The sequence below is a fragment of the Bufo bufo genome, chromosome 4 (assembly GCF_905171765.1).
Source record: "Bufo bufo chromosome 4, aBufBuf1.1, whole genome shotgun sequence".
NCBI lineage: Eukaryota > Metazoa > Chordata > Amphibia > Anura > Bufonidae > Bufo > Bufo bufo.
In genome coordinates this window covers 163,413,230-163,425,642 of record NC_053392.1, presented here as the reverse complement: position 1 = coordinate 163,425,642, position 12,413 = coordinate 163,413,230, and the positions used below count along the sequence as shown (strand labels likewise).

Below are 12,413 nucleotides of genomic sequence, written 5' to 3'. Positions count from 1 at the left end.
GAAGGGGAAGATCTCCAGACCCATGTGAGGTACAGGGCTGGTTCTAGCATTGTTAGAGAGAGGTTGTCATGTACTATATGATGTCTGGTTTAAATTTTGAAATGAAACCACCCAGATATATAATTTTGCCACATTTTTGGAGTAAAACTAAGCCAATTTATAGGTGGTGTAAACTTAGACTAGACAGTCTAAATATGAAAAAGATCTATCATCCAGCATCAGCCACTAAATCTGGCACAGTTTAAGGCTACATTTACAGTCGTACTTTTAGACAGTATTAGTAAATCTACTCTACTTTCTTTTCCAAAGAATACACTATTTCCAGCGGAAGTGAAGGATCTAACCAAGAGGATCAGGACAGTATTAATGGCAACAGCACAGATGAAGGAGCATGAGAAAGATCCAGAGATGTTGGTGGACCTTCAGTACAGCTTGGCAAACTCATATGCCAGCACTCCTGAGCTACGTAGAACTTGGCTGGAGAGCATGGCCAAAATCCATGCTAGAAATGGGGACTTATCTGAGGTAAATAAAGCCTTGTCATCCATACTGTTTTCAATAGTGTAGTGTTTCAGTGAGTTTGAGTTCACGTTACTATCAGAGGCTCAGTTCAAAGCCTAGTTTGGTAGTTCTGTCACATATGATGTAAGGAATAGCAGTGCTACTTTTCGGATCAAAACAATAGGCACCACCATGGACCTCATTATAAGTCAGTAGACTCTGTCGGGTGCTGTTGGCATCAGTTGTGTGATGGATCCGATACTGCTGTCATACCAAGCACAGCGCCACACACTGGATAGCAGCTGTGTTTGGAATTGCAGCCCAGGCCCATTTGCTAAGTTGCACATAGGCCATTTGACTAATGAATGTGAAATCACTTGAGAAGATGCCTCATTGCTCCCTGGAGCACTGCATCATCTTCAAACAGCTCATTGGTGGGGATGCCAGGAGTCAGACCCCCCTCTGATATAATATTGATGACCTGTCCTCAGATTAGGTCATCAATATTGTACTCCCAGAAAACCCCTCTAATATGGTGCTGTACTGAGGCACCAAAGTGCCTACAGCTCCCTCCTACAGATGTAAGCACTCTGTGTACTAGTGTTCAGGCTCTGATATGTGCACAAGGCCAAACTGGGGGGTATACTGCCTTCATGTGTTTTTATGTGAATGGTATCATTATTATTTGTCTGTTTTGAGGTTGGAAAACAAGCACCGAAGCTTTATAAGTTTATGGATAACTGGTTTAATCTTCATGACATTGCATTCTTCTTTTGCACTGACATCCATGGCTTAACCATCTTCTTTTGCACTGACATCCATGGCTTAACCACATACTTCTTGAGCACTTCTTCAGTTTTCAAATACATAAAGAGGAAAACCTGAAAATAAAAATGAAATGTTAATGCTGGAATAAGCCATGGTCTAGACACCGCACAGAATCTGCACTGAATCTCTGTGCTAAAGACTTCAAGCAGATGGTTTTGGTTAAGCAGAATACAAAGATGTTGGCTTCCAAGATTAAATTTTCATTTTGCTGCAAAGAATATGGAATATGTGACTCAATCCCTGAGGGTGATTTATTTTTATTTCTATTAGTTTCTGCAAATGTGCACAGTCACAATGTAATTATTTTTTACTTCCTTTAAAGGGTTTAATCTTGTGATGTGGTCCTTTAGGCTGGATGTGGTCCTTTAGGCTGGATGGAAACTGAACTATACATATGGCTGTATTATGGCTTGAGGTGGATGGGGCTCTACTGCATCTACTTGTACCTTTATATGCTTCTGATGTCATAGGTCAATGCATTTCATGATCAATCAAGGTCTCCTCTGCAGGCCCATATAGTTCTCAACCATACATTAGTGCTGTACAAATACAGCCCTAAGACCGATTGAATGTAAGTGGCCATGTATGAGCCATGGATGTGCTGTTTAGATCAGGCATTGGCCAGTGAATCTGCATGTATCATAAAGGGTGCAGAATTTTTATAATATAAGTAAATTGGAAAGTCTTCTGGAGCAACATGGACTGAAAGTATGTCCCGTAGCATCCTGTTTGGAAGACAAGATTACTGTGCAGTCAAATGGTATTTTTTTCATAAAACTCCAGCATTTTGCAAATGTCGTGCCCAAAAAATGAAATATGACCACATCCCATGATTACATTGTAAAAGTATGTTGACAAGAGGCAGATTTGTTGTAAAAATCTGTTCCATATATTGAAGGGAGGTGTTGGGCATGGATTTCTGAAAGCCCTATTCAGATGAACTGAAGAGAAGAGCAGGGATCGGCGGCAGAGCAACCAGGTAAGTCCAAGACGTTAATTCATTAAATGATGTACTTTATTACTTTATTGTGATATTCTTTATTCTGAAAATATCATAATAAAGTATATCATTTAATGAATCAACGTCTTGGACTTACCTGGTTGCTCCACCGCCGATGCCTGCTCTTCTTCTCATCAGTTCCCGACCTTGCACGCCATGCTTGGAGGGTGAAGCCTGGCAGCTTTCACATCTGCAGCATAATGCTACATGCCAATTCTGTTGTTGCGCTCCTAGTGCAACTCCATCAGGTGAGCCTCTGTAACCTCTACAATGCAAAATTATCCAGCGGTCCTTCCTATGTGCGCTGCTCGCCCTCTTCTCTTCTATTCCGATGAATGGGATAGTCAGACATTTTTTCAACAAATGTGCCACGAGTGGATATACCTTACTGGTTTAGATAAATAAGCCAATTTTGCTATTATCATGTCCTCTATTATACATGAATAGGGGAATCATACGTTTGGGTGAAGTATCTCATTATAACAATAGATGAGCGAGCCTTTCAGGCCACTTAATGGATGATGTTTGGCACTCCTTACCGGCTAACTAGCAGTATCACAATCTCTCTTTTGACAAGAACAATAAAAAACACCAAAAACTGAATTGGCTACTGTATGGTATTTAGCTGTTGCTTGTTTAAGATGTAATTTACAGTAAGTTTTTAGTATTGTTTTTTTTTTGTTCATTCTGATGTACATCTGTAATATAGACAAATAATATAGCTTTTAAAGGTTCCCATCTGAGCGTTTATTGCATATCCAAAGGTTAGGCTACATTCACACTCGCGTTTGGTGCGGATCCGTCATGGATCTGCACAGACTGATCCGTTCAGATAATAAAACCGTCTGCATCCGTTCAGAACGGATCCGTTTGTATTATCTTTAACATAGCTAAGGCGGATCCGTCTTGAACACCATTAAAAGTCAATAGAGGACGGAACCGTTTTCTATTGTGTCATAGAAAACGGATCCGTCCCCATTGACTTGCATTGTGGGTCAGGACGGATCCGTCCCCATTGACTTGCATTGTGGGTCAGGACGGATCCGTTTGGCTCAGTTTCGTCAGACGGACACCAGCGTTTTGGTGTCCACCTCCAAAGCGGAATGGAGACGTAACGGAGGCAAACTGATGCATTCTGAGCGGATCCTTTTCCATTCAGAATGCATTAGGGCAGAACTGATCAGTTTTGGACCGCTTGTGAGAGCCCTGAACGGATCTCACAAACAGAAAGCTAAAACGCCAGTGTGAAAGTAGCCTAAGCCATAAATGTCTAACAGATATGGGACCTGCACCTATCTTGAGAATGGGGACCCCATCTTGCTGGGTCACACTCTGCTCTCCCCCTTCACTTCTATGCTACTTCTGAAAATAGACTTTAATGTTATGCCAGTTATGTCTCCACTTTTGCAGTCTTCGTAGGGGATAAAGTGAATACAAGGCACTTCCTAATGTAATGTGATTGTCCATATTGCCTCCTTTGGTGGCTGGATTCATTTTTCCATCACAATATACACTGCTCGTTTCCAGGGGTTGCAACCACCCTGCAATCCAGCAGCGGAGGTCGTACTTGCACACTATAGGAAAAAGCCATGGCCTCTCTGGTGGCTAGGACTGTGGGAGCTCACATAGGCACAGATGCACCGCAGCTTCCATTCTAGCCACCTCATATCTGTGCTGCAGTGGTGGTTATAACTTCTGAAAACTAGCAGAAACAGGCAGTGTAGAATGTGATGAAAAAATGAATCCAGCCAGCAAAGAAGGCAACATGGACAATCACAATACATTAGTATGTGCCTTCTGTTAACTTTGTCTACATGATAAATTCCATTTTCTGAAGTGAGACACAGCCTTTAACTCACTGCACTCAGTGATTTAATAATACGGTTAAAGAGGTTTTCTGGGTTATAGAAGTTGTCCAGGTTCAGAGGCGGACATATCCCCTTCTTCCCCCACTCAGACCCTCTGAGATGAGCATCGGAGCATTTCATTGGTGGTGGTTCGACACCTGGGACCCCCGCCGATCAGCTGTTTGAGAAGGCCCAGTGCTCCTGTGAGCATCACATCCTTCTCGCTGTTTACCCTAGGCCAGTGAAGTCACAACCATCCATCACTTGGTCTAGGCGTAGCCCCATTCAGGTGAAAGGGGCCGAGCTGCGCCTAGGCCACATGTCCGATAGTCGTGATGTCACTGGGGTAAACAGCGAGAAGGATGTGATGCTCACAGGAGCAGCTGACCAGCGGGGGTCCCAGGTGTCGAACCACCACCAATCATGTGCTAATGACCTATCCAGGGGACAAATAGTCGGATATCCCCAGTGACAAAAAGAATTTATACGGAGTATAAAATGATTGCCTTGTGTTTGTGTCGTTTCAGGCGGCCATGTGCTACGTCCATATTGCTGCATTAATTGCAGAGTATTTAAAAAGGAAAGGTAAGGCATCTCTGAGAATACAAGGTAAACCTTTACTTGTAATACTTTACAAAATAAATAACGTGGTACTTGATGCCTCACTGTTCATTGTGGAATCATGTGCCACGTATATAACTGAGCTCTACATCCACGTTTGCAGGCATTAAGATGACTTGCACTAACATTCCCTTATGGTCACTATACTAAAGTTCCTTTGACACTGCTATACTGTAGGTTACTGGAAAAGTGAAATTACTAAGACCCCAAGCATGCTGCTGGAAGAAGACAACTGCCCTGAATATAACCAATTACTAATCTCCACCGGTGCAAAAAGTGAGTGCCCTAACACTACATGCCATGTGGTGGCCTCAGTCAGGCAACTTTTTGCAGTGAATGCATGATTTTCTTTGGTTTGTTGCATATTGACCATACATGACTGAGATATGTTGCTATGCATGGGCTGATTACAGAAAAAACTCTAACATGCATGTTTGGATATATTATCATTTTTTTACAGTACATAATCATGAGTGCTCCTAATTTTTACTGCATGACTAAAATCCTAATTTGTCAGTTAAATAGAAAATTCTGGTTATTTAATCACAGCTGGATGTGTGGTTGTCTGCCAACCAGTTTTGAAGCTCCTGGCATAGATTATCAGCTCAAGAATTGTATTACGCCAAACATTAGATGTACAAAACACACACATCAGTCACATATTATCCTGGACTTTTATATTGATGACTTATCCTTAGGACAGACCATCACTATCAGATCAGCGGGGGCTCAGCATCCCACACCCCTGCAGTAGCTCCAGCCTCGTCCACTGTGTAGTGGAGGCAGAACTGCACTAACTGGCCACATGTGCTATACAGTGGACCGAGCTGGATTTCTGGCACCTATTTCAGAAAATGTGGGGATCTGGTAGGGGTGTTGAGAGTTAATGACCTTTTAAGGATGGGTTATAAATATAAAACATACTGTATGTAAAACCCCTTTAATGTCTTCAGTGTCATACTATTTGGGGTTGCCGCATCATGACAACTCTTTTCCATATGTCCTATTTGAATGTACGACAATCTCTCTACAGCCTAAATTCTCACAAAATCTTTAAAGGAGTTGTGCCATAAACTACTTTTCACTTTAAAGTGTATTTTCATCAATTACTGTAGCTCCTGTTCCTCCTTGGATTGTTTTTTCCCCCCAAAGATAACTCAATTGCAGTTTCCCCCTATCCCCCATGCTTGAATCCTACTTCCTGGTTTGTCATGTGACTGCTGTCCTATCATGCCTTAGGGCAGTGAGATGTGTCCTGACATCAGCAGGACATGTGGCACTAACGACACCCCTTGTTCTTACTTGAGGCTCCCTACTACCTACATTATAAGGCTACAATACAGGACCTAACCAACAGCAACTGAAAATTGAAACTGATCTGCCACAGGGTGCAATGGTCGGCTAATGACTTTAGAATAAGACAGTTTTGATAAATGGTGGTATTTGGGAAAAGTAATATAATAGTGATATCTGTTGGGCAGGATACATTTATATTAGTGGCACCACCCCTTTACCCCTTTTAGTGCTATTTACAGTTAGTGGTGACCACCTTAATCCCTTCATGTCTGTTCTGCAGAGGGCAACGACACCACACATACAGTATTAGTCCCTCAAGGTATGAATGGAGCAACAGTACGTGTGCTCAACCACTGCTATATTCAGTCTCCTCCTCACTGTGTTCATGTAGGTGGGGAGGAACAAAGGACTGTGGACTAATGTTCTAATGATTGATGGGGGTCCAGTTGGTGTAGGGCCCCGGCAATCGTACCTTTTATCACCTATCTCGTGCATAGGTTATAAATAGTCCTATTGAAGAACATACAAGACAAGTGCACCATGCCAAACATATAATTCTATATCAGTGTAAAACATCATGCACCCGTGTCCCTGTCAGTCACAGAGAGGGAGACTACTAAAACTAATGGGTTTATTGACAGGTTTATTTTCCATGGGATGGCCAGCCTTTCAGAGTATCACTCCAAATATCAAGGAAGAAGGGGCAATGAAAGAAGACTCAGGGATGCAGGACACCCCCTACAATGAGGTAAGCAATGAATCGTATACAAGGATGTAATGTACAGTACACAACAAATTTGCAGTAAATTGTAGTAACACTGAAGATGCATTGAATTGCACAATTTGGCCATGGTTTGACTGCTCTTCTCCACAATGTTCCTCTTGAACACTCACTGGGTGATATTAGTGGGAATTCTGTACAGATAAATAGGTTGCTGACATGTTTGTGTGTCTTCGTTTCCCTGCAGAGTACTTTAGTGGAGCAGTTGGACCTATGTGTTGACTTCCTCTGGAAATCTGAACGATATGAGCTGATTGCTGATGTCAGCAAGCCAGTCATTGCTGTATTTGAGAAGCAGAGGGATTTCAAGGTAACTTTGTGTCTTACCTCCATCAGGTCGCTTATGTAAATGACTTAAATGACTAAGAAGCTGAAAAATCTTAAGGACTATGGACCATTTTGGGACATTTTTTATTAACCATTCTACTCATTTTGGGTAAAAAAAAAAATTTCAACAGATTTTGCTCTACAGCTTTCACTTTCAGTGTATTCAGACTATTGCTTCCCACTGCTCAGTTAGATGCTTTGATTGCTCAATGCGTAGCCCTTATCCCTGAAATCAGACTGTTAAGAATTTAGCTATAATGAGTGTTTATGAATGGTAACAAAGTACAGATAAGGTTTACACACCAAGCCTTCAGAGCTGCTTGGATTCACTGTTACGGCAGTGGGTATGGAACCACTGGGCCACCCAACAGATTTGACTTAGGGCTGCAGGGAACGCACCAGACTGCTAGCTTTTGGAGTAGTCTCCATGTGGTTGGCTGCTGACTCACAGAGGTCAAGAGACACCGAAGACAGAGGCAAAACTCATAGTCAGTAGTAGGCTGAGGTCTGGGAATGCAGAGGTCATGCGAATACATGGAACAGAACCAAGGTCAGGGCAGGCAGCACATAGTCAGTACAGTAAATCAGGCACAAGTCAAGCAGGCAACAGAGGGTCAAAGTCAGGAAACGCGCAGTGGTTGGTACAAAGGCACACAAAAAAACGTCAGGGAACTAGGAAGCCATGAACCTTATTGCTCAGGCACCTGGCTACTGGAGAAGGTGTCTTAAATCTCCACATGTTGCCAGCCATTGGCTGGTGAAGATAGGGGAATGTATGCTTGCCCACTAAGAGCCGGGGAGGCATGCTCACCCTACGGGTACAGGGGAGAGACTGACCAACAAGCAGGCCATTGCCTGCAAGAGGTGACGGAGTGGACCTGATGGCCAACTTCAGCCAGGAGAAGAAAGTGGGTCCAGCCCATCAGGGAAGTCTAACAGGGCAGTGGCAGCTGCAAGCCGCCACTGCTGTAACATTCACTAAGAAGGGGAACACAATAGTCTGCAGATTCACAAAAAATGAAAGCTGTACAGGAAAAACTGTTAACATTTTTTAATAAAGACCAAATGACAAAAAAAGAAATATATTTTTGACCAAAATTAGTAGATGTAGTGATTAAAAAATTGCCCCCAAAAATGTCCATAGCCTTTAACTCTTGTGTAAATATCCTGCCGAGTTTGTATATTGCCCATTTGACAAATTAAAGTTTAATACTAATATTTTGCGCTTGTAACTGTCTGCGAGTAATGATAATTAGAATTCCTCTGTTTTACGATAGTTTGTTAGTTACACAGATCCCTTACGACTCAGAGATCCTATAAGATCCTTTACAAAATGGATCATAACAGATCTATAGTATCAAATATGTCGCTTAAAAATTATCTCATAATGTTAAGGACTGCTAAACCAGATTTATTAGTACAGTTACAATGCACAAATATACAAGGTAATAAATAATAGATAAAATAATAAAAATATAAAATATAAAACTGAGTGTATGTGTGTGTGTATGTATGTATGTCCGCTAAAGGAATCCGCACCGTCACATTTACAATCATGAAATTTGGCACACAGGTACATCAGGAAGGTTTTAGACCAGGTCTCAGCTCTCTAGAACGTACCGTTCCTGAGATATTCCCAAAAAATGCATTAGACAATAGAAGCCTGGTCACATGACCCTTATCAGCCAATAGAAGCTTGCAGGCCGTTAGCCTCCACATACACAGTTTTACTCCAGGTTTCCTTAACAACCCAGCCATTTATCTTCACTGCTGTAGGTGAGCTTAAAAGGAAATCTGTCACCAGGATAATCGCTATTGAAGTAAAGCCATGGCCTAATAGCACTTAGCACCTTATTTCCAGATGTGCCTTTGTTCCAGCAATAGATGTTTTTATCCTCTGAAAATCCAGTTTATTTGGTATGCAAATGATTCAGTAAGGTGCACAGAGGGGCGTCAGTCCTGCAAGAAGGAGCCCAGACACGCCCCCTGCCACAATATGTCCACCCTCAAAAGACAAATTTAAAACCCCGCCCCCAGGTCCGCTAAGACACTCCCTGATCAATTTAGACCATGCCACATATCACTCCTCAGCCGACAGGGATTGAAAAAATGAAGTTAAAAATCAACTTCTGTCAGCTGCAGAGGTGGGAGGGACAGTGACTTTCTACCTGCTGCTCACACTCAGACAGCACTGTGCTGCTGTCTTAGAGTGAGCTGTTCAAAAGGACACGCCCCAGATCTGGTTAGGCCACGCCGCCTCCCACTCCTCAGCCGACAGGGATTGAAAAATGAAGTTAAAAATCAACTTCTGTCAGCTGCAGAAGTGGGAGGGACGGTGACTTTCTCCCTGCAGCTCACATTCAGACAGCACAATGCTGCTGTCTTAGGGTACTTTCACACTAGCGTTAAAGTTTTCCGGTATTGAGTTCCGTCCTAGGGGCTCTATACCTGAAAAAAAAACCGCTTCAGTTTTGTCCCAATGCATTCTTAATGGAAAGCATTCCGTTCAGTATGCATCAGGATGTCTTCCGTTCTGTCTCTTTTACAGTATTTGGCCGGAGAAAATACCGCAGCATGCGGTGGTGTGCTGTGAAACTCGCTGTTAAAGGGGCAGGCTGCTGTGAAGGTCAAAGTGAAGGGGGTGGACTGCTGTGCAATTTTAAGGGACGGGGCACTGTGGGGGGGGGGGGGTCAGTGTTAAGGGCTGGGGGAACTGTGGAGGTCACTGTTTTGGGGGCGGGGTGCTGTAGATGTCACTGTTATAGTGGATAGTGTTGATATCTTTTAGCGACACACACAAACATTAAATGAAATAGATTAAATATACCCGAGCGAAGCCGGGTCCTTCTGCTAGTAAAGAAATAAAAGCACAATAAACAAACATACAAATGTAGCTATAGTTTAGGGTTCATAATAAACTGGAATAAGGAATGATGCAAGTAGTGGAGTTCAGTATAGTGTAGGAGATCATGACTGGAGATTACTGTCTTGAGGGATAGTGGCCTACTCTATTGAGTAAGTGGGGAGACACAGATTAGTCTAGGGATGTCTAAAGTAATATAAAGACCTGATTCCAAGAGAACACAGAGAGAGAGAGAGGAAAATAGAGTGGCATGGATGATAAAGTAATATGGGGTGGGTACAGGACTAAAGTTGGAGTTTTCCATTACTGCCTACTCCTACCCACTGTCTTTGTATTTGTATACATTTTCAATGTATTTGTTTTTGTTTTACTTCTAAAATGCAGTGTATCGTAATATTGTGTTCACATCTGCGTTGGGGCTTCTGGTTATAATGGACGCCACAGTTCTCTGCTGGACTTGTTGCATGACAGCCACTAATGGTGGCGGACAGACAGTATTGTTTATAATGGGTCTGTTGAGTTTCAAAAATTGTACTAATGATCTATTTTCCCCTATGTTCACCTCATTTCAGCGTTTGTCAGAGCTGTATTATCGTATACACAGATCTTACCTCAAGATAGCAGAGGTTGTAAATGCAGAGAAAAGGTTATTTGGGCGTTATTATCGAGTCGCCTTCTATGGCCAGGTAAGCGGGCTCTAAAATCTTCACTCCTTTTTAAATATAGGGATCTGAATGCATTTGACCAATGATCTGGATTATCATGAATAATATGATTGCTATATTTTTCATGCACAGCTAATCACTGCCTATTAAGTAATAATTGTAGCCTTCATATGTTTCATTGCCAAACTTTTGAGTGTATATACTGAGAATATACTGGGAATTACAGTAGTATAGTCCATGTGCAATATTCATAGAATTCATAGACGGACAGCCAGTGCATTTTTACAGTTCTTGAATTATTTATATATCTCATTATACATAAAAGATTGATTACTTTGTTCAAGAATACAGTTATTATTCATTGCAATGCAGAAAAGGCCAAAGCTTCAGCAAATCTCGTAATGGTATCATATTATCCATCATAATTAGCCGCAGATAAAATTCTGATAGCATCAACTCCATGTAAGAAATTAAATAAGATCAGATAAAGGACACATTGTGGAGGACAAACCTGTTAATATCTGGATTTACAATCTTCTGACATATGTACAGGGAGTGCAGAATTATTAGGAAAGTTGTATTTTTGAGGATTAATTTTATTATTAAACAACAACCATGTTCTCAATGAACCCAAAAAACTCATTAATATCAAAGCTGAATATTTTTGGAAGTAGTTTTTAGTTTGTTTTTAGTTTTAGCTATTTTAGGGGGATATCTGTGTGTGCAGGTGACTATTACTGTGCATAATTATTACGCAACTTAACAAAAAACAAATATATACCCATTTCAATTATTTATTTTTACCAGTGAAACCAATATAACATCTCAACATTCACAAATATACATTTCTGACATTCAAAAACAAAACAAAAACAAATCAGTGACCAATATAGCCACCTTTCTTTGCAAGGACACTCAAAAGCCTGCCATCCATGGATTCTGTCAGTGTTTTGATCTGTTCACCATCAACGTTGCGTGCAGCAGCAACCACAGCCTCCCAGACACTGTTCAGAGAGGTGTACTGTTTTCCCTCCTTGTAAATCTCACATTTGATGATGGACCACAGGTTCTCAATGGGGTTCAGATCAGGTGAACAAGGAGGCCATGTCATTAGATTTTCTTCTTTTATACCCTTTCTTGCCAGCCACGCTGTGGAGTACTTGGACGCGTGTGATGGAGCATTGTCCTGCATGAAAATCATGTTTTTCTTGAAGGATGCAGACTTCTTCCTGTACCACTGCTTGAAGAAGGTGTCTTCCAGAAACTGGCAGTAGGACTGGGAGTTGAGCTTGACTCCATCCTCAACCCGAAAAGGCCCCACAAGCTCATCTTTGATGATACCAGCCCAAACCAGTACTCCACCTCCACCTTGCTGGCGTCTGAGTCGGACTGGAGCTCTCTGCCCTTTACCAATCCAGCCACGGGCCCATCCATCTGGCCCATCAAGACTCACTCTCATTTCATCAGTCCATAAAACCTTAGAAAAATCAGTCTTGAGATATTTCTTGGCCCAGTCTTGACTTTTCAGCTTGTGTGTCTTGTTCAGTGGTGGTCATCTTTCAGCCTTTCTTACCTTGGCCATGTCTCTGAGTATTGCACACCTTGTGCTTTTGGGCACTCCAGTGATGTTGCAGCTCTGAAATATGGCCAAACTGGTGGCAAGTGGCATCTTGGCAGCTGCACG

The 12,413-nt window shown here is 42.0% G+C and overlaps 1 protein-coding gene across 5 annotated transcripts in view; it reads left to right on the top strand.

The window, feature by feature from the left end:
* DOCK10 (dedicator of cytokinesis 10) overlaps nucleotides 1-12,413 on the top strand; it is a 374,360-nt gene that overhangs the window by 325,936 nt on the left and 36,011 nt on the right. For 4 of the 5 annotated variants that reach the window (XM_040428071.1, XM_040428073.1, XM_040428069.1 and 1 more), the window contains exons 45-50: nucleotides 310-525; nucleotides 4,704-4,761; nucleotides 4,975-5,073; nucleotides 6,735-6,841; nucleotides 7,062-7,184; nucleotides 10,637-10,750. In XM_040428071.1, coding sequence (XP_040284005.1) covers nucleotides 310-525; nucleotides 4,704-4,761; nucleotides 4,975-5,073; nucleotides 6,735-6,841; nucleotides 7,062-7,184; nucleotides 10,637-10,750 — 717 coding nt within the window. The remainder of the gene's footprint in view (nucleotides 1-309; nucleotides 526-4,703; nucleotides 4,762-4,974; nucleotides 5,074-6,734; nucleotides 6,842-7,061; nucleotides 7,185-10,636; nucleotides 10,751-12,413) is intronic. The other variant, XM_040428072.1, reaches the window with a different exon arrangement.